Source organism: Pelodiscus sinensis, chromosome 14 (assembly GCF_052426305.1).
Source record: "Pelodiscus sinensis isolate ZL-2025 chromosome 14, ASM5242630v1, whole genome shotgun sequence".
In the NCBI taxonomy this organism is placed as follows: Eukaryota; Metazoa; Chordata; order Testudines; family Trionychidae; genus Pelodiscus; species Pelodiscus sinensis.
The window spans coordinates 25,485,269-25,512,772 of record NC_143065.1 but is presented as its reverse complement, the minus strand read 5'-3'; the positions used below and the strand labels follow the sequence as shown (position 1 = coordinate 25,512,772).

Genomic DNA, 27,504 nt, shown 5'->3' with positions numbered 1-27,504 from the left:
ATAGCCGATTAAAATAGAACCATATCCTCCCCCTCTACGAATCTTATCTAACAGCAATCATTCTGAAGGGCAGATAGTAATATTTGATCTAGACTTGGACTGTTAAGCATTCATAACAATTCCACAAGACTGATATCAAAGTAATGACCAAAGACAACAGTCAAGTATGATCATCTTTAAGAACCCCTCCTGTTTTTTTCAGAATGGACTATGATAACTTCTATAAAATATATTAAATTAAGAATCCCATTGTTTTCCCCTCAGCAATGGTAGACAAACTTTTCCTGTACCAATAAAAGAAAACCCACTGATTTCAATATGAAGTATATCTAGTGTTTTCTAAAATAGTTTGTGTCTGTTCCCATGGAACGGAAATTCAACTTTACTGATTACCATGTTTTCCAATGCCCGATCATTGACCTGCAGCAGCAGAGCAGTAAATACTATAAAAGAAAAGTTCCAGTGTTAGGATATGCTGATATCTCATTAAAAACACAGCATAGCACTATGCAAGTGTTATTAACTGCTTATATGAAGTACCGGATAACACTCTGAAAAAAGAAACTGGCAAAAATCCAGACTCCCAGTACTACTAATCTGCCATATAAAGTCTAATAAGTGTACCTATCCTTTGCTCTCCACTATCTTGAGTTCTTATACCTAGGCTATGTCTACACTGCAGGCTTTTTGCACAAGAACAGCTGTTCTTGTACAAAAACTTGCAGAGCATCTACACTGCACATGCTTTCTTGCGCAAATAAATGTACAATAAAGTGTCGGAAAACAGGACTTCTTGCACAAGAGTTATTCCTCTCCCCATGAGGAATAAGCCCTCTTGCACAAGAGCTCTTCCACAAGAAGGCAGTGTAGACAGGCAACAGGTGTTTCTTGCACAAGAAAACCCTATGGCTAAAATGGCCATCAGAGCTTTCCTGTGCAAGAGAGCGACCACACTGCCATGGATGCTCTTGTGCAAAAGCACATGGCAGTGTGGACGCTCTCTTGTGCAAGAACTTTTGCACAAGAACTCGCGCAAAACCGTTTTTGCGCAAGAAGCGTGCAGTGTAGACGTAGCCCCCTAGTATAAAACATAGAAACTGTTCAAAGCAGCTACTTCAGATTCATTTGAAAAAAAAATCTATATCATTAGGACTGTGGCACTGTTGCACATGGAGGGCCTGATTGTCCTCTCCCTTACACCTGTGAAACATACTACCCAGTCAGAACTTTATGAAGTAACCTGAAATGTGGGGATAGGGAAGAGCCAGGAGAGAGGAGGACTAAGGGAAGGAAAAACAATTGTTCTTTAGTGCTGAGATTTGATTTCTTACAACAAAACAGGGAAGAAAAGGTGCGTAATGGGTTGTATAACAGAAAGCCCCTCGGAGAATTCTCCTAGGCTACGTTTAGACTGGCATGATTTTCCACAAATGCTTTTAATGGAAAAGTTTTTCCATTAAAAGCTTTTGCGAAAAAGAGAGTCTAGATTGGCACGGACGCTTTTCTGCAAAAGTACTTTTTGCAGAAAAGCGTCCGTGCCAATCTAGACGCGGTTTTGTGCAAAAAAGCCCCGATTGCCATTTTCGTGATCGGGGCTTTTTTGCGCAAAACAATACCACAAAAAGCATTTGCACAAGAGGGCTTTTGCCCGAATGGGAGCAGCATAGTATTTGCGCAAGAACACTGACAATCTTACATGAGATCGTCAGTATTCTTGCGCATATTCAAGCGGCCAGTGTAGACAGCTGGCAAGTTTTTCCACAAAAGCAGCTGCTTTTGCGGAAAAACCTGCCAGTCTAGACGCAGCCCTAGTGTGCTGATTATGTCACTGATACTCACCTTTCTCTTCTTGGGGCTTCCCACCCTGTCCTGCTGGGCCAGATCCTCCGCTCTCCCCCAATCAAGGCACAGAGTTGGGGTTACTGCCTCCCCTCCCCCACACAGCAACAGACACAGAACCCAATTTCAGTCCTTGGGGGCTCAGCACTCAGGAAATCAAGCCCAAAAAGGAACCAAAAACCCCAAATAAATCCATTTTATTCTGTGTGAAGGTTTTACATGAAGAAAGCTTATAAGGTCCGCCCAGTTTATCAATGAAAGAGATATATGCAGTGGTTGCTCCCTCTCTCCAATCCCAGATAATTATTGACACTGCTTGTTAGCAAATAAGTGTTTCTATTATGTACAAAAAGTAGGATTTAAGTGGTTACAAGTGAAATTAGTCAGATCAGAGTAAATTACTCAATTAAAACATGCTTAGCTAGTTGTAATCCACTAAGAAACTTGTTACATGCAAATTCTTACCCCCAAACAGTTGTTTTTATCTCAGGTAAAGAGTCTCAAGTCAGAGCTGATCTTGGGTCTATAGCAGGGATGGGGAACCTCAGGTCTGGCCCCTGGGCTTGCCTGGATCCATCCCCTGAGGCTCATGGCTTCTCCCCACCCCCCAGCACGCCCCTGCTAGGCTCTGGTGTGCAAGGAGAATGTGGGGAGTGTCTTTCTTCTCAGTCAAGGGCCACATCAGTGAGGGGGTTGGTTTGTTTTTGCTTCTCACTTGTGTGCAGCCACTGATTGATTTTTCTGCCAGTCAGTGGGCCCTAACCCAAAAGAGATTCCCCACACCTGCTCTATAGCTTCTTCAAAGTGCTTTGTATCCTCTTCCAGTGTGCCAGACAATTTCAAAAGCCATATGAAGACAAAAGCTGATGGCTTCCCATTGCTTAAATAGACTTTCCCCTCAGGGCAGGCATCCTTTGTTCTATAGCAGAGGTGGGGAACCTCAGGTCTGGGGGCCAGATTATAGCCTCTGGTTTGCCTGGATCAGGCTCAGGTCTCCTCCTCCCACCCCCTTCCAGCACACAAAATCTACTAGCCCAATCATTGTGTAGAAGTTCTTAGAGAGATAGTCTACAGGTGACAGGCAAAGGAGGGGTACAAGAACCCCATAACATAGAAATTCACACAGGGTTATTGAATGCTCTGCCCAGATTGCATTACAAAAGACATTTTAAGGCAGCATGTGTGTGACCTTGTTTGGCACTTTTATAGTAAGTGAGCTGGTATCTTAGGCAGCCATGGGCAGGCACCTAGTTGAATTGTTGGGCATGCAGCTGTCACCCTGTTGCTGTACTAACATAGACTAGACTGGGAAAGGGGTCTCGATGGCATTATGGGATGAGGATGAATATTTCTATACCCTAATGCCTATCAAAGCTTTCAAGCCATATGACACCAACCCTGTTGTGCACCCATGAGGTTGGCAGCTTCCTGATACAATACCAGTTCACTGCAGTCTTGAGAACAGCTTTGGCCTACCCTAGTCTCATACCAGCTAACTTTTGTATGTTCTTTCAGGATCAGGGCACTGACTCCAGCAGCACCTGAGAGTTTTGACTTTGACAAGTTTCAGTCTACAGGGCACTGGAAATCAAGTTGTTACAGGGTTTACATCAGCCTTCAAGGAAAGCATAACTGACCATCTGGGTCAGGTACTAGAGGATACCCACAGCATAGTAAAGTGTTTAGATTTGCAGGCACTGCATTATGCACTCTAAGAATGCTGCCAAGGCTGCAGATGCATTGCTGGGGAGCTTCACGGTCAAAGCGGTACAAGTTCATTAGTGTCAAAGGAAAGGCATGCTATGAGAGCAACTCTTAGTATGGTAGATGAAGTATGAGCTGGTCCCACTGCTCACTGATAAAGCAGTTAATTATGGCTGGATATCAACCAGATACAAAGTACCCTGAAAGGCTGAAGCCATTTATTTTCAACAGTATGGCACTCAGGGGAAGATCTGGTCCTAGTGCTGTTTGATGTTGCCTGTAATGTTAGATTAAGATTGGACATCAGACAGTGGATTGCCTCTGAGCTTCAAGACTGAAGCTATTTGCCAGTGATGATAGTGTAGGCAGAGCGTGAGCAAGTCCAGCATTTATGAATGGTCTGATGTCCTGAGATTATTCACTTAGGTGCACATGATCTTAGGTAGTGCATTGGATTAAATTTACAGGCTAGAATACAGAGAGATGTGGAGTTATTTTAATGTGGCCTCACCCTTCATTAAATTAGGTTAGGTATGTTCACAAGCTGAGCTAGAGGGAGAAGGAGTCATTAAGTCAGCCCATGTCAACATGGCAAGAAACAAATATGACCCAGAAAGTAGCCAGGCTAATCAAGAATTTTTCTGGAGGATGAGAAGAGGGAGAAGACTGTGGTATGAGATACAATTGCCCTGATCTCTTTAGAAGGATGGAGTTTAGCAGATGCTAGGACTAACATTTGGCTCCATAGACTTGAGACTAGGATAAAGCAAGAGAGAGGGGTTCCAGGCATGATGGGTGTAGAGTACAGCCACACTAAATCACTAGCTCTTCCTGTAGCCAGCACAGGTAAAGGCTAACATACCCAATTTTGCCTGCTTGGATCTTGTGTTTTAAGGAGAAGGCAGAGGCAGTTCAAGTTTTTATGGACTGAAGTTTCCTTTGCCTCACCTGGTGGCCCCTCAGTACATGAGGGAAAAGGCTTCACAAGTGGGGTGAGGTTATAAGGTAGACCAAGAAGAGTTAAACCTCATTTTGTGAGCCTTAATGGGGAAGCCCGTAAACTGCACTAGAACCAATTAAATGCTTGATACATGAAAGCTGAGGTGGGTAACAGTCAGGGGTAGATGGCCATTTTGTGGGGCCCAGGAAGCCCAATTTTGCAGGGCCCCCCTTTGCCACAGTGCATGCATGGGGCTTCTTGAAGCGCAGGGCCTGGGACGGTCACCCCAGGTGCCGTGCCATATATCCACCCCTGGTAACAGTGTCCCTCCCCCCAGTATAATTAATGAAATTGAAGCCTGCTGTTTAAATCCATTCACTTGCTTGTGCTGATCACACAGCAGAGGGGTGTAGCAGACACCAGGGTTCTAACTAGATGGGACATAATTACCAAAAAAGCAGCTCATCTTACAGACTAAAACTAGTGGTGTTGGCTGGATGTTTTTTGCCCATCAGTATATTATGAGAAGTCTTTGCTTATCCGGTCAGAAAACTGAACTAGCCTCGCTTTCTTAAAGTTTACAACTTTAAGCCACTTCATGTTGGCCATTTAGACACCATGAATGTGGAAGCAGAGCTAGTGAGTTCTTGCTGTTATCAAGGCAGGTGGGGGAGAGTGCATCTTCTCTACTTATAGGGCTAGATCTCCTCTATGAATTTAGGCTCATTAAAGCTTATTAGCCAGGATGGTAAGAATGGGGTCTCTAGCCTCTGTCAGAGGCTGAGAATGGGTTACAGGGGAAGGAATCACTTGATTCCACCTCTTATGCTCATTTGCTCTGGGACACCTGGTATTGGCCACTAGCAGCCTATAGGATACTGGGCTAGATGGACTTTTAGTCAGACCCAGTATAGCTGGTCTTATTCATTCCCTCTAGGCAAAGTAGTATGACCATGCTAGCTGTTTAGTAAGTGTGGATTCCCTCAGGAGCAGGGTTTAAATTGAGCAGGAACTGTTCAGAGCAGAATGTTAATAAATAAATATTTTCTAACCTTTTGGAGTTTACACCAGGTTGAGAGGGTGGGATGGAAGAATGGTTAGCTCTACTCAAGACCTTTGACCAGCCCATTAATATCAGTACAAATAATAAAAAGCCACAACCCCAAAGCTGATTATATTTACTTACACTACTAACAGTAAGTCTGTTCTTGATCATGCTGCTGGAGTTCAAAAACTGGTTATGCCTCCTTACTGTTGAAGATGCAGCACACAAAATGGTCTCAGAACCTGTTCAAGCCAAGCTATTAAGAAAACATAAGGTTTAAGTGTGTATAAGAGACAAGCAGAAGTAGCTGAGTTTGCAATGAAGTGTTTATTGATCAACTACAGTATTTATGAGCCAAAAAACAAGCCAGGAAAAACTTGAGTACAACAGATCTTATGCTTGTCAGAATTACAGATAAGATACTCATACTTGTCTATAGTCTTCCATTTAAAAACAAGGCATGTATTCTAATTGGATATACACATGCCAAAAAGGTAGATAAACTTTGCTTTGTGTAGTTACTACGTAGTCACTTTCGAAAGTTAAAGATTAGTGTTTAATTAATTTAAAACAATTTCTCTACTCCAAGCATCCAGAGACACTGAACTGTCACTCATCTTAAGCCTTCATATTGCTCTAAGTCTACATGGCATTTCATTAAGAAAAGACTTGGAATTTTACTACATGGCAGTAGTCAGACCGCTCTACATGAAGTTTTAGGTGAAAGCTTATCTTTTAGTGACAGGCCTGACCCTACTCCCCAGGGAGTCAGTGGAGCTTTCATTTCAACAGGTGTCCTATGCTCTAAATGTGATAATTGAAGTTCATGTACTTAAAGTGATAATTTGTTTCATTCAAGTTGTTGCATCCATACCAGCTGGACAGTCTGAGGGGAGAATTGTCTATTACCAAAGATTATTAAAAAGACTTAGCTGCAAGTGAGACTGATTACAGACCTACTCATTGAAGAGATACATAAGGGCAGAGATAGCAAGTTTCATATAACTATTTAAACAGAAGCAACATTGCACAGTGCTAGCTCTGTGTTATATATGAACTATACCCAGACTACAATTTAGCATTTAAGTGTCAAATGTGCTACATTTCTTTGAGCAATGATTAAAACTAGTCTTCCTATTTCTTTAGTTTAGGCCATTACATCATCTACTTCAGTTAAAAATGTATCCAAGAACTTCCAATGCATTTAAAAAAAATTACTATAGTCAGAGACTGGTTTTGATTTTAAGTGTCTGGAAGACAGACTGTCGCTTGTAGTTAGATCTAGTATTGCTGACTTCTTAAAAATCAACTAAACAAAAGGAACCACAGTGCTACATGACTGCTTGATACCTATAATGTCATTATCTCAGTGTGTGAACAATATACTTAAGTATTGACTAAATCATAAAAGCATAAGTTTAATTCTAAAGGATGTCTTGAGCATTCTGTTGAGACCCATCAGCATTTCCTAGCCTATTTCAGAGGCCAACAGTGAAGATCTGTTGCAGTTATTATAGTGGGTGGGCATGCATCACTTACAGTTCAGAGATGGGGGAGAGGGCACCCATTTGTCCAATCACCTGGACCTACTTTAAGATGTAGGACCCAGTTATTTTGTACAAGTATCCAACACAAATGTGTTGAGACTTCACTGGGCTTTAAGACAGAAAAATTCAAGATTTATAAAAGTTAAAGGCAACACCTGTGCACAGTTCCAGCAAAGCTAATGGAATTAGAATGTGAGCATTTAACTATTAGGTTTAGAGAAACACTGCAGTGAAATACTCCATTCCCCAGTAGGCTCTCTTTTACTATTAGTGCGAACAAGTGAAGTCCTCCAATATGATCAGATTCTGTGAAAAGAAAACAAAAAAAAAGTTATGCAAGTGGCTGTAAACCAGTAACAATGCCTACCAAAAGGTCATGCAATCCAATACTAAAGTTCTTTAGAGTAGGGTTGGGAGGGGTGGTGTCTTCCAAATGGAAACTGCTCCATCACCATCCCAGGCTGGCAATTATATTAGCCCCCATACATTTGTATAGAAGCAATTCTACAAAGAAAATTTAAACCTGAATAAATGCATAATAACGCTTGAGTTCCCTCTCTGCCCCTCCTCCCCCAATCAGTTAACTCACGTAGCCTTTATAGAAATGTAGGAAGCTCCCCAGAGGGTAGAGCATACCAAAAACTGGTACATCAGTCTCCTTTCCAGTTTTCTATGGCTGTGCACTTGCAGGAGTACCATTTGTATAGCCACCTTTTGACTTCATATGGTCGTGAATGGATACAGCCTAGAGAAGAAGCATACAGTAGGTTAGTAGAGTCCAGTTTAAGATTTTGATTTGACAAAGGTGAAGGAGGAAAAATCATTCCAAACATTAATTCTAATGAGCAAGACATGTTTACCCACATACAGAGGGATGTCAGTATCCAGAGTATCAATGACAAAGAAGAGATGAGCACCATGGTGCTCTAGTCCTTGTACTTCAGTGGAGTGACAGAAGAATAGAGCTGAGTATTATTAGATCATGATCCATTTCCCAGATCATATATACCAGAACTCCAGTGTCTTGAATGAGCAGGTGCTAAGAACTGGTGTCAAGTGAGCTAAATTAAGTCTATTTTGAGTGTCTAGGATGTTGACAACTATGGTCCGTCCTGACACTGTCCTGCCATAGTCATTCTCTTCTAGAAAGTGATGCCTATAACTACAGAAAATATTTTATCTTTGCAGTGAGGTACATTTCTACTCATCTTTATGAGCACATACTTACAGATGTAAAGCCACCATTCATATCTCTTGTTCCAACATGGGCAGTGTGGACAAAGTTCATAGGTTCTCCTATCATATTTCGGTCTAGTCTCCGACGTCTCTTCTTTAAGAGAGAAGAGGGAAAAAATTCTAAGTTATAGATAAAATCCTTCATGTACAGAATCAAGGTTGTGTCTGGAAACCATCACCAAGTTGATAAGAAACTCCTCAATACTGACCTTCCATTGACTCCTAGGGGAAGCAGAACAGATGTATTAACACATTTCAGATTTTTTTTTTAAAGCAGAACACATTAAAGTTCTTTGCTGAAGCATGAATCTCTATTTGTCAGCAGTGGATATGAAGCAAGTACTAAAAAGCTTTTTTCCTAGCAACATAAATCTGTTCCTTTATTAAGAGAATGACTACATCGGAGGCATCTAGAAAGATAGGCACTTACACAGGTGTTTTAGACTAGAGTAGACACTGCCTCTGCAGTTTCCACTTGGTTTTAGTCTGATACTAAAAATCAGTTTAGTAACACTAAGACTCCCTGTGACATTTATTGAATTAGCAGGACAGCTACAGACAAGTTACATGACTAAATGCTTTCTATAGTCACAGGCCCCACTTAAAACAGTAGCCATACCTCAAAGGCAGTTTATCTTTGGAGTAAAAGAGTCAAAGATAGTATCAGTCATTGGAACACTCCAATATTTGAAGAACCGTATTATTCTGGAGACCCTAAATTGCACCTTTTAAACTTAGATCTGGTCCTTGATTCTGAGTCCAGTCTGCTAAACAAGCCCCTCCCCCAAAACTAGAACTCTGTATGCATGGGAGCCCCAGAGAAATCAGGGGTGCCTCTGTAGAGGCACAAGAGGCTACCCAGAGATCCAGGTTCAGGGATTTGGAGACAAGTTCACTGCTTTTTTACTTTTTAAGCACTGAAGAGGCAGCACAGCTAAGCATAAGCCAGTTCTTGTCCTTCTCCTGGATCAAAAATTTAGATTTTTCAAAACTTATGCAAAGCCATTGAAGGCCATTAGTCACTGTGCGCAGAATTTGCTCTGCAGAGTTTCCATCTTATAAGCCCAGGAGGAATTTTGCAAAGTTGGTATTTTTAATAATTTGTTTTTACAATTAAAAGAAAAAAAAATCACAAGTGTAAGGAAGACACATTTGTCTCAAGGATTAGTTATCAGACAACATAGAAGACTTCTGTAGTGCTCTTCCCCAAACCCAGTCTGGGGCTGAACTTTAAATGGTACACATTAGAAGAGTTGTGCATAGTTGTATGGGTGTGTCATACCTAGAGGCTGCTGCAACACACAACAACTTTGAGTATTAAAACTGCAGCTAGGAGATTCAGTAGCATTCAGTTATCAATCAGTTATACCAGAAGTAAATAATCTACTCCTCCCCAAGACTCCACATTTTAAGGGTACCTATATACCCTTGTTTTCCCTCCTATTCTCCACTAGTAGCCCATAGGTTTTCCCTCCTATTCTCCACTAGTAGCCCATAGGTAGGCATCTGAAGGCTATATTAAGGGTTCCAGAGTTCTTGTCAACATTTCTTACCACAAACCTTTAAAAAAAAAAAAAACCAAGCCCCACACACAGTTATTACAAACACTTTCCCTAATTCACTGGGTGTAGTTGTTGTCACTTCCATCACATATTTACAGAATATCACATTCAGGATTGTTTTTGAGTATATCCATGTCATGGTTCATTAGAATCTGCAACCTCCTACTTTGTGAAGCCTATGCTAAGTCTTCATGAAGCTACATCCTAGTTGTGGAATAAGAATTGAGCAATTGTTTTTCAGTTGAGAAAGCTTACAGGTGCTTCTGCTGACAACACCAATGCAAGTTAGACTATTAATTCCCTAAGCAGCTAGAGAATAGCAACTCTAATTAGTGTTATATTAGATTTCCTGGTAGAAAGCATGTGTTTTACTAGAAGTAAGATTCCTCCTACCCCCCATCAGTTTTTATACTTTGCTTTCCTTAATGTAGCTGATCACAAGAATAAAGGCTACAAGAGAGATAAAAATTCTCGTACGCTACGTCTACATTGGCATGATCTCGCACAAGAACTCTTTTGCGGAAGAGTTCTTGTGCAAAAACTTTTCCAGAAGAGAGCGTCTACACTGGCATATGCTTTTGCGCAACAGCATCCTTGCCAGTGTAGACGCTCTCTTGCGCAAGAAAGCTCTGGTGGCCATTTTAACCCTAGGGCTTTCTTGCGCAAGATATTCATGTTGCCTGTCTACACTGGCCTCTTGTGCAAGAACAGTTGCACAAGAGGGCTTCTTCTTGAGTGGGAGCATCATAGTTCCTGTGCAAGAAGCACTGATTTTATACATTAGAACGTCAGTGTTCTTGCGCAAGAACTCGCAACCAGTGTAGACGGACAGCAAGTTTTGGCGCAAAAGTGTAAGATCGCACCAAAGTAGACACAGCCATAATTCAAAACCATCTTAAAGGAAATCCAACTTTTATATTTACTTACTGGCTGGGGTTGCTCTCCAATGCACCAGTTAAAGCAAATCAAGAACTCAGTCATTGTGTCTGTCAGTAGGTTCCTGACACAAAGTGGTTATGAAATCTTGTTGATCTTGCCACAAAAAGAACGCTGGAGCCAAGGGGCCACTTCACACAAAAACCAGTTCCTAAAATGAGTTTAAAAGGAATTACTTTAATAGATACTCAGAAGGCAGCTAAGTCAGATGAACGTTTGGGGATTACACATATTGAAATGAAGTTTACAAAAATATAGTTTTTACTGATATAAGCAAGAAAATATTGTTATCTAACAGTTACCGAGCAAATTAAAAAAACCCTACAAGATTGTAAGAAATAGTTCTAAACATAATGCCTCTAGAAGAGAAACCTAATATGGTTTGCCTAGAAAGGAACAGAACAGATTATATGCTTGGAAACACAAAGCTCCTCAGAAGATAATATAGCCATGTTAAGGGGGGGGGGGGGGAAATCCTATCACAAAGGTCATATCTCAGAGAAACCTATTCTTCCCATCTAGGGTGAGAATGAGAGACAACACCCTTTAAAACTGCAATCAAGAGCTTTTAATGATGGGGGGGGGAAACAAGTCACCATTAGTTTTATATGCTCACTAGTATATATAAAAACATGAATATAGCAATACTGAAGTAGGATCATAGACAAGAAGTTAGTTGAAAATAGCCCTTAAACACACAGTATAGTCTGTCTTTTGTTCACTCCTTAATTATACATGCTTATTCTGTTATAAATTCATTCCTCTTTTAAACACCTTCACAGAGAGCTATAGATGACAGAATCCACACAGTGGCACCTGCATTTTGGTAACACAGATTACCAAAAACAAACCAAAAAAATCACAAAAAAGTAGAATGAAAATAAACTCACAATTTAATTCAAGCAGTCTCACTCAGAAAACAGAGTAACCATCAGCCACAAGCATTTTTATATAATGACACAATTACCCAATTACCATATTTATCTTCCTCACCTTTGCTTGTGTTACTCCTCCCACTTTATCCCCTTTTTTCTTGCACTTTTGTTTTTTTTCTTTTTTAATATTCTGTCATTCATATCTCACAGCCTCTGTCTTATTTGCCCATTAGTTTTCAGTGTTCTGTAAGGTAGGTTGTTATAGAATGCAAAACCTATTTTATCTTTGGTGCTTTGAATACTATTTATCTGTCTTAATTATAATTTCCCACCTTATTTAATCCACTCAGAGTCAAAAGGAGTTAGGTTTCTAAATTCCATTGATTTCACAAGATGTGAGCAGACTAATTCATGAGCATCCACCCTAATGTCCTTACCAAACTCCAGTGCACTGCAGAGGGACTCTGGAGTAGGCAGGGTGTCTGTCTGGATCCTGGCTTTTCATTACATGATACAGAAGTTTATGGTCTAAGTGCTGTAAGGAGCTCTATGCATGCAGCTCCCTTCACCTCTGCTGAGTCCCATTGCAGCCATCTGCAGAACTGGGGCCTAAAATCAGAGCAGGCCAAAGAAGGGGACTCAGAACTGTTATTTGTGTGAATCCCAAATGCCTGGTAGCTGGAGACAGACTGTGCTCTCCTTGCACAGTTGCTGGAGAGAGACTGTGCTTGCTATGTGGGTCTGTACACACTGCACTGTGTTCCATAAACCAAGTATTCAGGATCCATACGGAAAGAGTGTGAAGCAACTAAAAAAATGAAAAATACCTCTTCAGATTGGAGCCAGTCAGTGGAGCTGCTACCAAAGTCTGAGAACAGCAAGCAGTCTCTCTCCAGCAACTAGAGATGACATGGACTTCATCCTAATTGCAGTTGTAAGGAATTACCACTCTGCCCTTTCCGTGCTTTTATTTTCTTTGGGTTTTTTGTTTGTTATAGACACAATGTTGAGATCCTGAAATAGATAATTCCATGTTTGTCTGTTAAAATATTTTACATGTGGTTTCTTTTGTGAGTCCCTATTGACACAAGATCAAAATCTGACACCCCTACTCACTCTGAGTACCAATTATTTCAATGGTCATTTTGGGTGTGTCCCCATGTTTTATATACTGTTCAATTTTTGCCTCCATCTTTCGTTCCTCAAGCCATTGGAATACTGAACTAAGGTCAGAGTCAAGAAGTTAACTGAAAATAATCTTTAAAAGACTGCCTTTTGTTTGCTCCCTAATTATGCTTGCTTATTCTGTTATAAACCCATTGCTCTCTCAAACAACTTCACAGAGGGCCACAGAATGACTCAATCTACTCTGTGAAGACAGTTGGACAAAATTTAGTCTTAGCCACACCAGTATAAATGCAGATTAACTCAGCAGAAATCAATGAAGGAGCTACAGATGAAACAGTATAGTCAGAGTGGGGGACTAGCTTTCTGACTGATGCCCATGAACAAATCCCTGGACCTCAGTGTGCTGACTCATGTTCTGGGATGTCTTTAGCCTATACCTTGTCACTATTTGGGCCAAAACCATGGTGAGTAGAGTGCTCCCTTTCTCATACAGGTAAGCTATACTTACCTTGCTGTCAAAGAATAGAGACCCTTTGGGACCTGAGAAATTGGTGTCCAGTATTGCTACTCAGCACATACTGTAAGATTGTAACCATCTTGCTACAGCTAAAGTCTGTGCTGGTGGAGATAAATCACGCCAACTAGACCTACACTGTCCTAAGACAGTCAATTTTTCTGAAACTCTCTGGATTGAGATCGTCTCCATTTGGTGTGTAGGAATGGTCTAGCTCTTGCCCTCTTCTCTTCTACCAGAACAAGGCATTTAACACAGTGGATCACAGGTATCTCCTGGGCACTCTGTGGGACATTTGGCTTCTGTATTCACTGCACAAGGTTCCTCCACTTGCTGTATGTCTGTGCAGTGTCTCTGTGTGTGTTCATCTGATTCTAGGGTGGGAAGAGCCCAGTTCTGGGGAACCTAGGTCCTGCATGATAGCTCCATTGGGAGCGTACTAGCAGAAGAAAAAAGTAGAGCTCCATATGAGAACACAAGTGACACAAGCAGCACATTGATAGAATTATCAACCCCTCCCCCTTCAGAAGAGTGACCCTAAAAAATTACCAGATCCCAAATCTAGTAAAAAACCCTGTGCATTGACCACAAAACCAGCCATCCTTGCTATAGCTTAATGATAAAAAGCATAATGTAATCAAGTACCCTGAGGATCAAATCCTGCCTTCAGTTATGCTTAAGCCCCTGTAACCTGGCCTACCAGAATGGTCAATGCAGCACCCATATTCAAACAATGCAAATAGGAGGGTGAAGAAAGCAAAGATGGTGCTGTGGTTATTAAGGATATGTCTGTACTGCAAAGAAAAACCCACAGCTGGCCCATGACAGCCAACTCAGGCTTGTGGGGCTGTTTCATTGCTGTGTAGACTTCCAGGCTCTGCTGGATCTCAAGCTCTGGGACCCTTCTACCCCGCAGGATCCTAGAATCTGGATTCCATTCTGAGCCTAGAAGTTTACACAACACTGAAATAGCCCCACAGCCCAGAGGCCCATTGGCTCATGGGCCAGCCATGGGTGTCTAGATGGTGTGTAAACATACCCTAAGACAGAGGACTTGTTCAGGGTTCAAGAACACTGTGACAATGCTATGGTTTGACTTTGCCACAACTTTTTGTGTGACAAGTCACTTATTAATCTCTCTGTGCCTCAGTTCCCCGTGTGTAAAATTGGTATTGTATTTCCCGACCTGAGAGAGACGTTGAGAGGATAAATTAATTATTTTAGATGCTTAAATACTACAGTGATGGTGGCTATATAAGTACCTAGACTGCATGTAAATTGCTGGGAAAATGGGGGTGAGTATAAGTAGGAAAGTAGTATGACTTGGTTTGAGTTGGCATTCTCCTAGGCTACGTCTACACTGGCAGCTTCTTGCGTAAGAACTCTTTTGAGGAAGAGTTCTTGTGAAAAAAATCTTCCACAAGAGAGCGTCCACACTTCCATGTGCTTTTGTGCATGAGATGTGCTTTTGCGCAAGAGCATCCATGGCAGTGTGGACGCTGTCTTGTGCAAGAAAGCTCTCATGGCCATTTTAACCATAGGGGCTTCTTGCGCAAGAAATTCATGTTGCCTGTCTACACTGCTCTCTTGTGGAAGAGCTCTTGCGCAAGAGGGCTTATTCCTCATGGGGAGAGGAGTAACTCTTCTGGAAGAAGCCCTGTTTTACAACACTATACTGTAAATTTACTTGCGCAAGAACACATGTGCAGTATAGACAGCAGGCAAGTTTTTGCACAAGAATGACTGTTCTTGTGCAAGAAGCTGCCAGTGTAGATGTATGTAGCCCTACAGTCTAGGAGGGAAGAGAGAGAAAGAGACCATTATTTCTGTTTTCAAATACTTAGGAGGAATTCAGAGAGTACAATGATGGGAATTATATATGTACCTAGATAGAACAGGATTTCCAAAAGTCAAAATCCAAAAAGTAAAAGTCCCAAAGACTTTCCAACTGAGAGTTCATGGGACTTGCACTCTTAAATCACAGAAGTGCTATTGAAAAAATCATCTACAATGTACAAAGTAAGTGCACTGAGAGGTCTGAAGGAGGAATAGAAAAAAGCCACTAAAAAGAGGGTATAGCTTTACACTACCCCTTGCCTTCTATAGTCTCTCTCCCTTTTCTGCAAATCTTCCAGAACCTGGGAATCCAAGAACTGCCTGTTGGAATCCAAGTGACAAATTCCAACTGCCATCCACAGACCTTCATCAATGACCACATTCTATATCCTCCCCTATTAAATTGTTTAGTTTAATTTAGCTAAGATTCAGGACTACAATGCCCCTCTTGGCAGAGTTTAGACTACAGGCAGTCCCCGGGTTACGTACAAGATAGGGACTGTAGGTTTGTTCTTAAGTTGAATCTGTATGTAAGTCGGAACTGGCGTCCAGATTCAGCCGCTGCTGAAACTGACCGCCAGTTCTGACTTACATACAGATTCAACTTAAGAACCCCAAGTCAGCTGCTGCTGAAACTGATCAGCCGCTGATTCCAGGAAGCCCGGGGCAGAGCAACTGTGCCTCGGGCTTCCTGTAGTCAGTGCTGGTCAGTTTCAGCAACGGCTGACTTGGGGACGCCTGGGGCAGAGCAGCTGGGGTGCTGCTGGGTTGCTCCAGTAGCGCGGCTCCTTGGCGCTACTGGACCAACCCAGCAGCACCCCATCTGCTCTGCCCCAGGCGTCCTGATTCAGCCGCTGCTGAAACTGACCAGCAGCGGCTGAATCAGGACGCCTGGGGCAGAGCAGCTGGGGTGCTGCCGGGTTGGTCCAGTAGTGCCCAGAGCGGCACTGCGGGACCAACCGGCAGCGCCTCAGCTGCTCTGCCCCAGGGTCCACAACAAAAGCCTGGTCTGCTGGGGGGGGGGGCACACTAGCTGCGCCCCCCCCCCCAGCAGACCAGGGACACGGGGAACAAAGCCGCAGCGGCGGGGTGCCTCGCCTCTGAGGCTTTGCTCTGGTGCGGGACCCGCTTTGCTCCCGGTGCCCCTGGTCTGCTGGAGACGGTCCCCAGCAGACCAGGGGCACCGGGAGCAAACCCGCAGCCGTCGGGGACTGCCTGTATATGACTTTTGTGGACCTCTCTAACTCTGATTCTATAGGAGCTAAACACCTTAAACCATGCCTGCTTCCTGGTCAAATTGCTAGTGTATTTGAGGGTTCATTTAACAATCTTACTGGTTTCACAGGACATAAATCAGCACAAATGTTATCCCAAAATGCAGAAAGTGCTATGCTGCTGTCACCTTTGTTACATGTTGCACATTTTGAAAACAGTGGGTGTCATTCTGGTATCAAAACAACAACAAAACCCTGCCCATTACATTTATCATATGATTATCTGAGAACTGCAGCTGCACCATGTTTTTTTCAAGACCAGTAATAAAAACAGTTTTACTGTGTTATTTCTGGTGGTCCAGCCTCAGTTACAATACTTCTAACTAAATATTTTTGGCTTTGAAACTTTTCATTGGATTTTTCTAATTTTGTACCAAGTGTTCATTCTTTTCTTCTACCTTTGAGTTCTGGGCAGTTTTTGGCTTCCTTCTGTTCTTGCTTAACCTATGCTCTGCTTGGGGTGCAATTTAAGAGTTACTGTAGATCGGATTATACAATTTTGCAGCTATGTTGGGAATTAGGAGTTCCCTGTTTTTCCTCCTGTTGAACTGAATTGGTAAATTCATTTGTTTGGTAGTAACTCAATCATATGAATATTGCTGGGATAGCTGTGGAGGAAAGGTTCTTAAGCATATTTGCAATGGAATTCTCTGATAGATGTGTGGACTGCTATTCAAAATGTACATTTATGCTTTCTTAGAGTCATGTCTGAATGTATATATTTAAAAGACTCTTGAAAAGAGTTAAGACTGCCTTACAGACTGATTAACTCAGTACCTATTTTGGAAGAGGAGTACATTTATATTATGATGATTTATGGATTTCAGTTTTGCTTCTGCTCACATCTGCGTTATATTTTGGAATCATGCTCTCTGGCTACGTCTATACTACAAGTTTTCTCAGCAAAAAATATGCTAATGAGGGACTCATTTCCATGAGTCACTGTCTTATTTGCATATTTTCTGTTGATCCATTTTTGCGCTAGGGGTTTTTGCGCAAAAACACGCAGTGTGGATGTTTTCTTTTTGCACAAAAACCCCTTTTTCTACAAGATCCTTATGCCCCAAAAAAGGAGGTATACCAATCTTGCAGAAAAAGGGATTTTTGCACAAAAAGGCTATGTCTACACTGCACTGGTTTTGCACAAGAAATATTTTTTTCAGGAAGAACAGTATTGAGCAAGAGGGGGGTTTTGCACAAGAAGGAGCAGGGTAGATGGCTCTTTTATGTGCAAAAGCCTCTTGTGCAAAAAGCAGCCGCTCGTTAATTATGCAAATGAGGCTTGGTGATATTCCACGCTAAGCCTCACTTGCATATTTCTTGCGCAAAACCAAAGAAAATGTCCACACTGCTTGTTTTTGCGCAAAAACCCCTTGTGCAAAAATGGATCGGCAGAAAAATATGCAAATGAGATTGCAACTCATGCAAATGAGCCCCTCAATAGCAAATTTTTTGTCGAGAAAACTCATAGTGTAAACGTAGCCTCTGTGTTTCTAGCAACAAGTGATAATGATGGTAGTAAGATTTAACTCTTGTCTTGCAAGAACATTAATGAACTATTCTTCCCAATACTCCAATGCCAATGGGTGGGGGGGTATTATTCTCATTTTATAGCTTAGATAAGCCACAAAGGAATGCATCCAGGCCATATATCCTAATAGTGTTAGATGTATCCAGGAATGTATCCTAACAGTGTTAGATTAACATTATTAGGAAGCTGAATGAATCTGTCCCTCTCCCTGCCACCTGCTCCTTAAATTGTAAAACCTTTATGCTAGGGGCAAGGTCTTCTCTGATTTGTTTGTACTCTACTGAACACTCAAATGACTGATGGCACTGATTGCTACTGGAATAAAATTAATATACATAATAATAATAGTACTTCTCTGAGGCAAGCCCTGGAGGCAGTGGGGTGAGTTCTGCACAGCTCTGTCATGCAGGTGAGATAGGGGGTTCCCCTCCAGGGTGATCAGATAGCAAATGTAAAAAATGAGCAGCACCAAGGTTGCAGGGAAATAGGTGCCTATATAGAACAAACCTCTGAAAATTAGGACTGTCCCTATACAACAGAAGACAGTCCCTCCCCACAGCTACTCGGGAACAAATCCTCACAGAATCACCTTCTGACCCCCGACCAGGATTGTTCTATCTACTTCCCAAGATCCATAAACCTGGGCACCCCGGACGTCCCATCATCTCTGGTATTGGCACGCTCACTACTGGTCTATCCAGCTATGTAGACACTCTTCTCAAACCCTTCGTAACCAATACCCCCAGCTATCTCCGAGACACTACTGACTTCCTAAGGAAATTACAAAACATCGATAACCTCCCCAATAATACCATCCTTGCCACCATGGATGTAGAAGCTCTATATACCAACATCCCACATGAAGACGGATTACAAGCAATTAGAAACACTATCCCAGAGGACACTACTGCCAACCTGATAGCAGACCTATGTAACTTTGTTCTCACCCACAATTATTTCCGGTTTGAGAACAACTTATACCTCCAGATCAGCGGCACAGCCATGGGTACACGCATGGCCCCACAGTATGCTAACATCTTTATGGCTAACCTAGAACAACGTTTCCTCAACTCCCGTCCCCTTTCACCCCTCCTCTACCTACGGTACATCGATGACATCTTTATGATCTGGACACATGGCCAAGAAACACTGGAGATATTCCACAGAGATTTCAACAACCTACACCCCACCATCAACCTCAGCCTGGACCATTCTACACGAGAGATCCACTTCCTGGACACCACCGTACAAATCAACAATGGAAAATTAGACACCACTCTCTACAGAAAACCCACTGATTCATACAGTTACCTACATGCATCCAGCTCCCATCCAGAACACACCACACGATCCATCGTCTATAGCCAAGCCCTTCGATACAACCGCATCTGCTCTAACCCCACTGACAGAGACCAGAAGCTTCAGGATCTCTACCAAGCATTTATAAATCTCAACTACCCACCCAGAGAAACAAAAAAGCAAATTGAAAGAGCCAGACGAATACCTAGAAACCATCTACTTCAAGACAGACCCAAGAAAACCAACAATAGAACACCACTTGTCATCACCTACAACCCCCAACTTAAACCTGTCCAACACATTATCAAGAAACTACAGCCTATATTGGAACAGGATACCATACTCAAAGAGGCTCTGGGAGACAGACCCATAGTCTCCTATAGACAACCACCTAACCTCAAGATGATTCTTACCAACCACCACAGGACATACCACACTAATACCAACCCTGGTACCTTCCCTTGCAACAAACCCCGTTGCCAGCTTTGTCCACATATTCATTCTGCTGATACCATTATTGGACCTAACCAAGTGAGTTATAAGATCAAGAACACATATTCCTGCGCATCCAGAAATATAATCTACGCTATCATGTGCCGAAAGTGTCCGTCTGCTATGTACATTGGACAAACATCTCAGACACTTCGCCAAAGGATTAATGCCCACAAAACAGATATTAGACAAGATCACAAAGAGAAAACAGTTTCTTGCCACTTTAACCAGAAAGGACACTCTCTAAATGACTTAGCCACCTGCATTCTGCTACAAAGACCTTTTACATCTGCACTTGAAAGGGAATCCTCTGAACTGTCATTCATGTTAAAATTCGACACTTACCACCAGGGACTTAACAAGTCTTTGAACTTTCTCACCCATTATCAAGACAGTTTCCCCAATTATCACCTGTAATACCATTAACTCACAAACATCCCACTCTCCCTACCTTTAATATCAGCAATTCACAGACACTTACCTTCCTTCCTCCCCCTTCCCACCCCCCCGCATCCTCCTTCTGTTCTGCAATGTGATTTGTCCTTTTCATATTTGTTCATTTTTTTAAATTGTATCCTTTGGTATATATGGTTGTGACTACTTTCTTCCACTATTTGATCTGAGGAAGTGGGTCTGGCCCACGAAAGCTCATCATCTAATAAACCATCTTGTTAGTCTTTAAAGTGCTACATTGTCCTGCATTTTGCTTCAACTACCCCAGACTAACACGGCTACATTTCTATCCCTATACCAAAACATGTAGACAGTATCATGAGCTTTTGTGGGCACAACCCACTTCTTTCAGGGGGTTGTACCCACGCAAGATCATGATACCATCTACATGTTTTCTTAGTCTTTAAGATGCTGTTAGACTATTCGTTGTTTTTCAAGTTTTTCCAATTACAGACTAACTCCGCTACTCCTCTGAAGCTCCTATACAACAGAGAAAGGTCACCCTATTCACAGTTCCCCAGTGCCCCTGCCAAAATTTTAATTGCAAAATGGGACGCCCTCTCCCTTCCCCGCGGCTCTTCTCTGCACCCCTCCCATCGTAGGCACCAGATGCTCCTACCCCCAGGTACGGCCTCGCACTGTGTTAGGGAGCTAGGTAACCCCTGCAGCTGGAACTAGCGGCTCCTTGTTCTGCAGCCCTATCAGGAAGGCAGGCGAGCCCCAAGAACTGGCCTTGGGGGATCCCCAGATCAGTTACTCTCCTATCCCGCAGCTGCCCCAGCCAACGCTCCATCCCAGCAGCGCTTAACCAGACTCGCTCATTAGCGCCCGGCTTTTCAGGAGGCGTGGCCTGAGAGAGGCGGGGCCACAGCGTGCCCCTCCAACTCACGGAGGCGTGGCTGAGGTGTGCGGTCCCCTTCTCTGATTGGACGACGCGTGAGGTGGCCGAGCCAGTGGGCTTTGCGGGATCTGTGCGGCGTTACAATTGGGTGCAGCCGAGGGCCCGCCAGCCAACGGATGTTGTGGCGTGGGCGGTGCTGTGCTCTCATTGGCTGTAGCCCGAGTACGCGGCTGGGCCTCTTGCCCAATGGGTCGGTTGCAGCGTGAGGGAATCCTGGCGCGGCGGTTGTTTCCCTCCTTTTGCAAAGCGCAGCGCTTCGGTGCGGCACCGACGGCCGGCTGCTCCCTTCCCCGGGACTATGGCGCTGCCCGGCAGTTGACGTTTGTTCTCTCCCTCTCACCTTCTTCTTCCCCTCCCTCTCCTTCTCCGGACCCCCGCCCCACTCCCCCTAGGAACAGGCTATAAGGGAAACGCGGGCGGCTCGCCGCCGCACCATGAACATCGTCATCGGCATCGGCGGGTGAGCGCCGGGGGATGGAGCGTTGGGGGGGGGGGGGTTCATCTGTGGGCAGGAGGTGCGCGCGGGGTGGGGGCTCGTGAGGAGGCCTTGGTGACGCCCCCCCCCCGCCTGTGGTCTGCGGTAGCCGCGCAGTGAGGCGGCGCCATCCGCGCACCTGGCTGGGGTTGGTGGCGTCCTGAGCCCAGCGCCGTCTAACGGTCCCTGTCTGGCCCTAGGGTCACCAATGGCGGCAAGACCACGCTGGCCCACAAGCTCAGGCAGGCCCTGCCCAACTGCAGCGTGGTGCATCAGGATGACTTCTTCAAGGTAAGTGGCCGGTGGGGGAGGCTGTAGATGAGCCAGGACTCCTGAGCCCCACACTCTGCTTCCCGCTCTTGGCCAGAGTTGCTTGTCACTAGGGCACCATGTACTGTTGGGTGGGCTGGGACCAGCTGTGTGGCGGTGGATAAGCTCCTGGGCAGTGTTCTGGTGACTTTCCACTTTTTTGGAGCGCTCCATGCTAGTGGGAAGATAAAGGTGCCAAGTGCTTTATCACAGTCTCGTTACTGTTTCTTATCTTATTAGGAACAAACCTGGTGGGGGTGGGGAGGCGTTAAAGTTCAGATCTTTAATCTTGCTTTAAAATGAATGTTGAGCTTTGCCATAGCTGGTCAGACTAAACCTGTTCTCTTTATCACTATTTCAGCCCCAGGATGACATAGAAGTTGAAGATGGATTTAAGCAGTATGATGGTAAAGCTCTGCTTATTGAGCCGTCTATGTAGAATTGTAACTTAATAGGATAAGAAACTAGATGTATCTATCCGGGGTATGCTGCTTTTTTCTTGGTGACTTGTCTGTTACTCATAAAACTTAATTACTTTTCTGGGCTTTTGTCTTAGTTATTAGTGCCTTGGATATGGAAGCTATGATGAGTACCATCAGTTCTTGGATGAAAAACCCAATCAAGTTTGAACGCTCACATGGCATCAATAACAACTTGGATGCCAACATATTTCAGTTTTCAGAGGAGAGAGAGGAAACAATCCATTTTCTTATTATAGAAGGCTTCCTTCTATACACTTACAGGTAAGGAAAGACTTACTAGCTGGCAGTCATCTTGTAATTCTGGCTTGATATGTATTTTCTATTAGGTAATGTTGCAGGAAGTCAAAATATGATACTTAAAACTAGAACTTGGCAAATAACTGATTTTTCTGTTTGCTGGTAGTTATGAAAAATACAAAATTGGTTTGAAACTAATTAGGGATGCTAAATTTTGATTACTCAACTAATCGAGTAGTCAGTGGAATTTCTGTCAACTAATCAATTAGTTGATAAGGGTGGAGTGGGGCACTTGCTATCCTGGTTGCACCTCTGCCTTTAAAAGGAAGAGGCCAAGTGGGAACACAAGCAGTCTCTGCTTGTGCCAGATCCCAACTGCTGCGCCTTTGCCATTTAAATGTAGTAAGGGCTTCAGAGCTTTATTTGTTCAGCCTTGGGGCTCTTACTACATTTAAAAAGCAGAGGTGCAGCAGTTGGGCAACAGCATGAGTAGGGACTACTTGAGTCCCCTTTACACCAGGTTCCCCGCTACGCCTCTGCCTCCCTTGCCCCACTGCGGAGACATTGCTAGGGGAGCTGGCTTTAATAAACCAACATTAATACAGCTGACCCCTGCACTTACTACCTAATTGGTTCCTGGAGAATGGTCGTAAATCAAACCCTTATTTCCCATAGGCGCAATGTTATAAATGGCAGTTCCTTTCCTGGAAATCGGTTTCATACCCTAAAAAATACCAAAATTGACTACAGAAATGGAGGAAAACGAAACTAAATTGTTCAAATAATGCACAAAAATAACTAAAAAGTGAACTCCAATGTGGTGGAGACTTGTGCTGTTTACGCAGCAGCTGCAGACGGGCGAGTATGACTGACTTTGTATGTTTCCTGTTTTGGGATGATGTGTGGCGTCTGCGTCATACACTGTCATAAATGCGAGCTACGGACGTAAATTGGGGGTTTTTAGGAGCTATCTCGCATGGGGAAAAAAAGGTTGTAAATTCGGGGGGTTGTAAGTCAGGTTGTTTGTAAGTCAGGGGTCACCTGTAAAACATATTTTTAAAAAACTTAACTCAGCTCTACTGCTAAACTTTTAAAAGTGGGACATAAAATTATAGTTATTGTCCTTACATGGTCATGTAATAGGGTACCCTTTTGACCATTGCTAGTGAGAAATACATCAAAGGAAGATTAAAATCCCACTAATGTTGCATCTCTAATTCTTATAGCAGATCAAACAGAGTAGCTGTGAAATGTACAAAAATTAGAGAATTTCTTTTTCAGACCATTGATTGAGATATTCGACCATCGATACTTTCTTTCCATTCCATATGAAGAATGCAAGAAGAGGAGGAGGTATGCTTTTTTTCCCCCCTTAAAGTGATAAGGTAACATGGGAATTACTACATTTTTATTTTTAAAGCTTTATTTGTATAGGTAGCAGTGGTGGGTATGCTTGAGCGAGACAGATTTAGATTAGGCATTAGATTTTTAGGTTAGGCATTTAATTGCATAGTATCCTTGGTAGCTGAGACTTTCTTTCAAAGTTCTAGAAACATGCTAGCTGGCACTAAAAGCCAACAGGTAACGAAATGGGCCACAAAGTTTATAGAACGAGAGTCCAAACAACCACTGTGGTCTGAAATGTTTGGGATAGGGCTTTCTGGACTTCAGGTAATATCTTGCTATTGTCTTCATTATTGTGCCTTCAGGATTTAAGAATTGCCTAAATTAGTAGTTTTCTGTAATGGTACAATTGCCAGTCAGTACTCTGCTCATTCAAATGAATAGTATACAGTTATTGATTCTTATCATTGCCAGGAGCTAAGGTTTTTGGCCAGATTTTAGCCATTGGTATAGCAGTATTGGTGCAAAATCCTTTAAGGAAGGAATGCAATCTTTGTAGTGGAAAAACTTACTCCTTCCTGAAAGTAGGTTATGCCTCACTGGTAAATGTGGGTATGAATGGTTAACTGTTGGAGGCTGCTCCTGTCCCCTGGAGCCTGCTGCAGGCCCTGTCTGCAGCTGGGGTAGGAGGTGGGGAAGATGTCATGCCATCCTGGCTGGAATAGCCCCATCATTACATTTAACTGGTTCTCCAGTTAAACTGGATTTTACATCTCTACTGGTGAAAACAGCTGCTTTACCTTCCTCTGCTACAGACTGGACACTCTTGACTTTTAAAACATGAAAGTTATTTTTCTGCCTCATCCCATGCTTTAAGACTATAGCATTTCTTCATATGAACTAATCTTGTCATGTCAAGTAAGGTCAGTTGATGTAGAATCTGCAAATAAGAAGCTGCAACCTAACATACCTTTAATGTTACATTGCATTCTATTTATTTGTGACTTTATTCAATTACTTTGCAGCGGATACAGAACGCACCATGGACAAAAAATCAGAATTAATGTCAAGATTATTTTGATTTGGTTATGAGTAAAGAGATTGAGTGCACTGGATCTAGATTTCTTACTATATAACACAAGAAATGTTTATGTACTAATTTCTTAATTTCTAGTTCAAGGAATTACACTGTACCAGATCCTCCTGGATTGTTTGATGGCCATGTCTGGCCCATGTATATTAAACATAAGAAAATAATGGAAGACCTCAAAGTTGATGTGGGTAAGTATTCCTGGATTGTGGAAACTCAAGATTTATGTATAGGGAAGTTTGTTTCTAGTGTCTGCACTGGGAAAGGGGATATAATTTAGGGAGTAGATCTGAATCAGTGCTGCTTGTGATGCATGTAAGGTAGTTAAATTTCTTTGCGATTGGTCTAGTTCCTGGCCTCTTTAAAAAATATGGAGACTTAATGAGATTGTAATTCTAGGATGTTTTAATTCAGAAATCTCATTTTTAACATTTAAAAAAAAATATTTAAGTTCAGTTGGATGGAACAAAATCAAAGGAGGAACTCTTTAATGAAGTTCATGGACAGCTCCAGAACAAGATTGAAGAACTGTTGATTATGCAGGTAAAAACTAAACTTAATGGTTAAACATACTTAACTACAGTGGCAAACTGGCTTACTTGTTCACTTAAGAAATCTTGACTTAAAAATTTTTCAGAAATTCAAGAGTGGTTAACAGTTGCAAACTGGTGCACTGTCAGACAGGAAGACAAATCAGTCACTTGTGTAGACCTTAGTAAATAAGCTTAAATTTGTGTGTAAATGTATATTGTCAAACACTAAAACTTCCTTCTTTTTACAGAGCTAGACAAGCAGCTGGTGGATTCCTGTGATCTAAAAAGAAGCCTGTTAACATTAACTTATTTTTATGCATACCAGACTTTGCTAGTTAAGCTTCAGCTTCTGTTAAGACTTTCTTTTCACTTTTTAAAATTGAACTTGTTCAGCTTTCACTTGAAACTCATGGAGTAAAACGTGACCTTTAATAAAGCACTTCCCATCCATGATGTCTCTGTAGCTTAGTTTGAGACAAGCTTCTGTATCTGAGATACCGTGAAAAGTAGTTGGGCCCTTGGAATGGGCTTTGTTTTGTTTGTTTTAGGCTTATTTTGAATTAAATTTAATAGCACACTTGCAGCTGAAAGTATTAGGACAGTGTCATTGTAAATAACCCCATACCTTTAAATTACAGTTGTATTTTTACATTAGTTGTATTTTTTTTACTTTTTATACTTCCCCATCAGTTTATTTTTATGCTGTTTCTTTTAGCATTGAAGTGACAGTACACTTCAGATACCACGGAGTGCTAGTATGTAGTAAGGGCAGGTAAACTTGTAGAAACTCGGTGATTAAAAAAAAATTGTAGTGAAATGAACTCTGGTAGGGTAAATAGAATACTTTTTTCTAAAACTCAGTGTCTATCTTGAAGTTGGTAGTAATGGAGAAAATAAGGTGAATTTGATACTTGCTCTTTATAATACACCCCTCCCCCCTATGCACACTTCCATTTACTTGCATGGGAATATATTATAGGAGCAAACACTAACAGGATGAACCTAGAACTAGTTTGACATCTTTATCACTAACCTTCAAACTAGCATGACCAAAAGTTAGCCATGGAGGGTGTTAAGTTTATGGTACAGGAACACACAAAATAACTGGTAAAAGTCTTAGGATAGCGATATTACTCTACCTGCAGAGAGACCTGTGGCACCTTAAAGACTAAGGCTATCTCTAGACCTCAGGCTCCTTTCGGAAGAGATCGTCTGAAAAAAGTTCTTCCAAAAGAACATCTATACAACAAAAGCGCATAAAAAGTCTGCTTTTTTGAAATATAGTGTCCACGGTGTATGGATGCTATCTTGCATTTAAGCTGTGATTACTATGGACGGAGTGGCCACCAGGGCACTTGTGCTTTTTCCTCTTCGTTTAAAGGAACTCCCTGTCCACATATACCTTTTTCTGGAAAAAGGCTTCTTCCTGTTGGAAAAACCCATTGTGATTTTCTTTTTTTTAAAGAATGCGATTGCAATGTGGATGTAAGTGAAGTTTTCAGAAAAATAACTTTTTTCCAAAAAAAAAAAAAAAAACCCTCTGCAGTGTAGACATACCTTAACCCATGTGTTAGGGCCCATGTTCCCTCTAAATTGTGCTGCAGTAAAGCGTCACAGGTAATTCCTCAGTCCTGCCCTGTCAGAGGCTCAGGGCCAATAGCCCCCACCCCCTCCAAATAGAGCTGACTAACTGGGTGGGGCTAATAATCACATGTGAAGCTGTGTTGCCCTGCAGCTGAGAAGGAACGCTGATGTGGGTAAAACCCACTTCAAGTGAATTGTAGCAGAAATTAGAGGCAAAAATTTATCAAGAATAGGACCAATGTTAATGGAGCTAATCAAGTAAGCATGTCTTACATAGCAGCTGATGGCAGTTGAGACTCAAGAGAGAGGAAACTCCCTTTCCAATGGGTTAGCCAATT

The 27,504-nt window shown here is 42.4% G+C and overlaps 2 protein-coding genes across 4 annotated transcripts; one reads left to right on the top strand and one right to left on the bottom strand.

Moving 5' to 3' along the window:
* Positions 1 to 5,836: 5,836 nt before the first annotated feature.
* LOC112547747 (CDC42 small effector protein 2-B-like) lies at positions 5,837 to 11,763 on the bottom strand. The gene is made up of 5 exons (XM_075896769.2): positions 11,700 to 11,763; positions 10,801 to 10,960; positions 8,304 to 8,405; positions 7,712 to 7,820; positions 5,837 to 7,381 (listed from the first exon to the last, which is right to left on the bottom strand). The coding sequence occupies exons 2-4, from the start codon at positions 10,852 to 10,854 to the stop codon at positions 7,746 to 7,748; spliced, it is 231 nt and encodes a 76-aa protein (XP_075752884.1). The 5' UTR covers positions 10,855 to 10,960; positions 11,700 to 11,763; the 3' UTR covers positions 5,837 to 7,381; positions 7,712 to 7,745.
* A 9,561-nt stretch (positions 11,764 to 21,324) lies between these two features.
* Positions 21,325 to 26,035, top strand: LOC102462063 (nicotinamide riboside kinase 2-like). Of its 3 annotated transcripts, none has more exons than XR_012895751.2 (8): positions 21,329 to 21,572; positions 21,788 to 21,878; positions 22,258 to 22,303; positions 22,453 to 22,639; positions 23,897 to 23,968; positions 25,134 to 25,240; positions 25,506 to 25,592; positions 25,831 to 26,035. XR_012895751.2 is itself a non-coding variant. In XM_075897161.2 (8 exons), the coding sequence occupies exons 1-8, from the start codon at positions 21,547 to 21,549 to the stop codon at positions 25,834 to 25,836; spliced, it is 627 nt and encodes a 208-aa protein (XP_075753276.1). In that variant the 5' UTR covers positions 21,330 to 21,546; the 3' UTR covers positions 25,837 to 26,035. The 3 variants fall into 3 exon arrangements, 2 of the variants coding, with proteins under 2 accessions (XP_089638175.1, XP_075753276.1); XM_075897161.2 differs by having other exon boundaries at positions 21,330 to 21,572; positions 25,501 to 25,592; XM_089782049.1 differs by lacking the exon at positions 25,506 to 25,592 and having other exon boundaries at positions 21,325 to 21,572.
* The last annotated feature ends 1,469 nt before the right edge of the window (positions 26,036 to 27,504 follow it).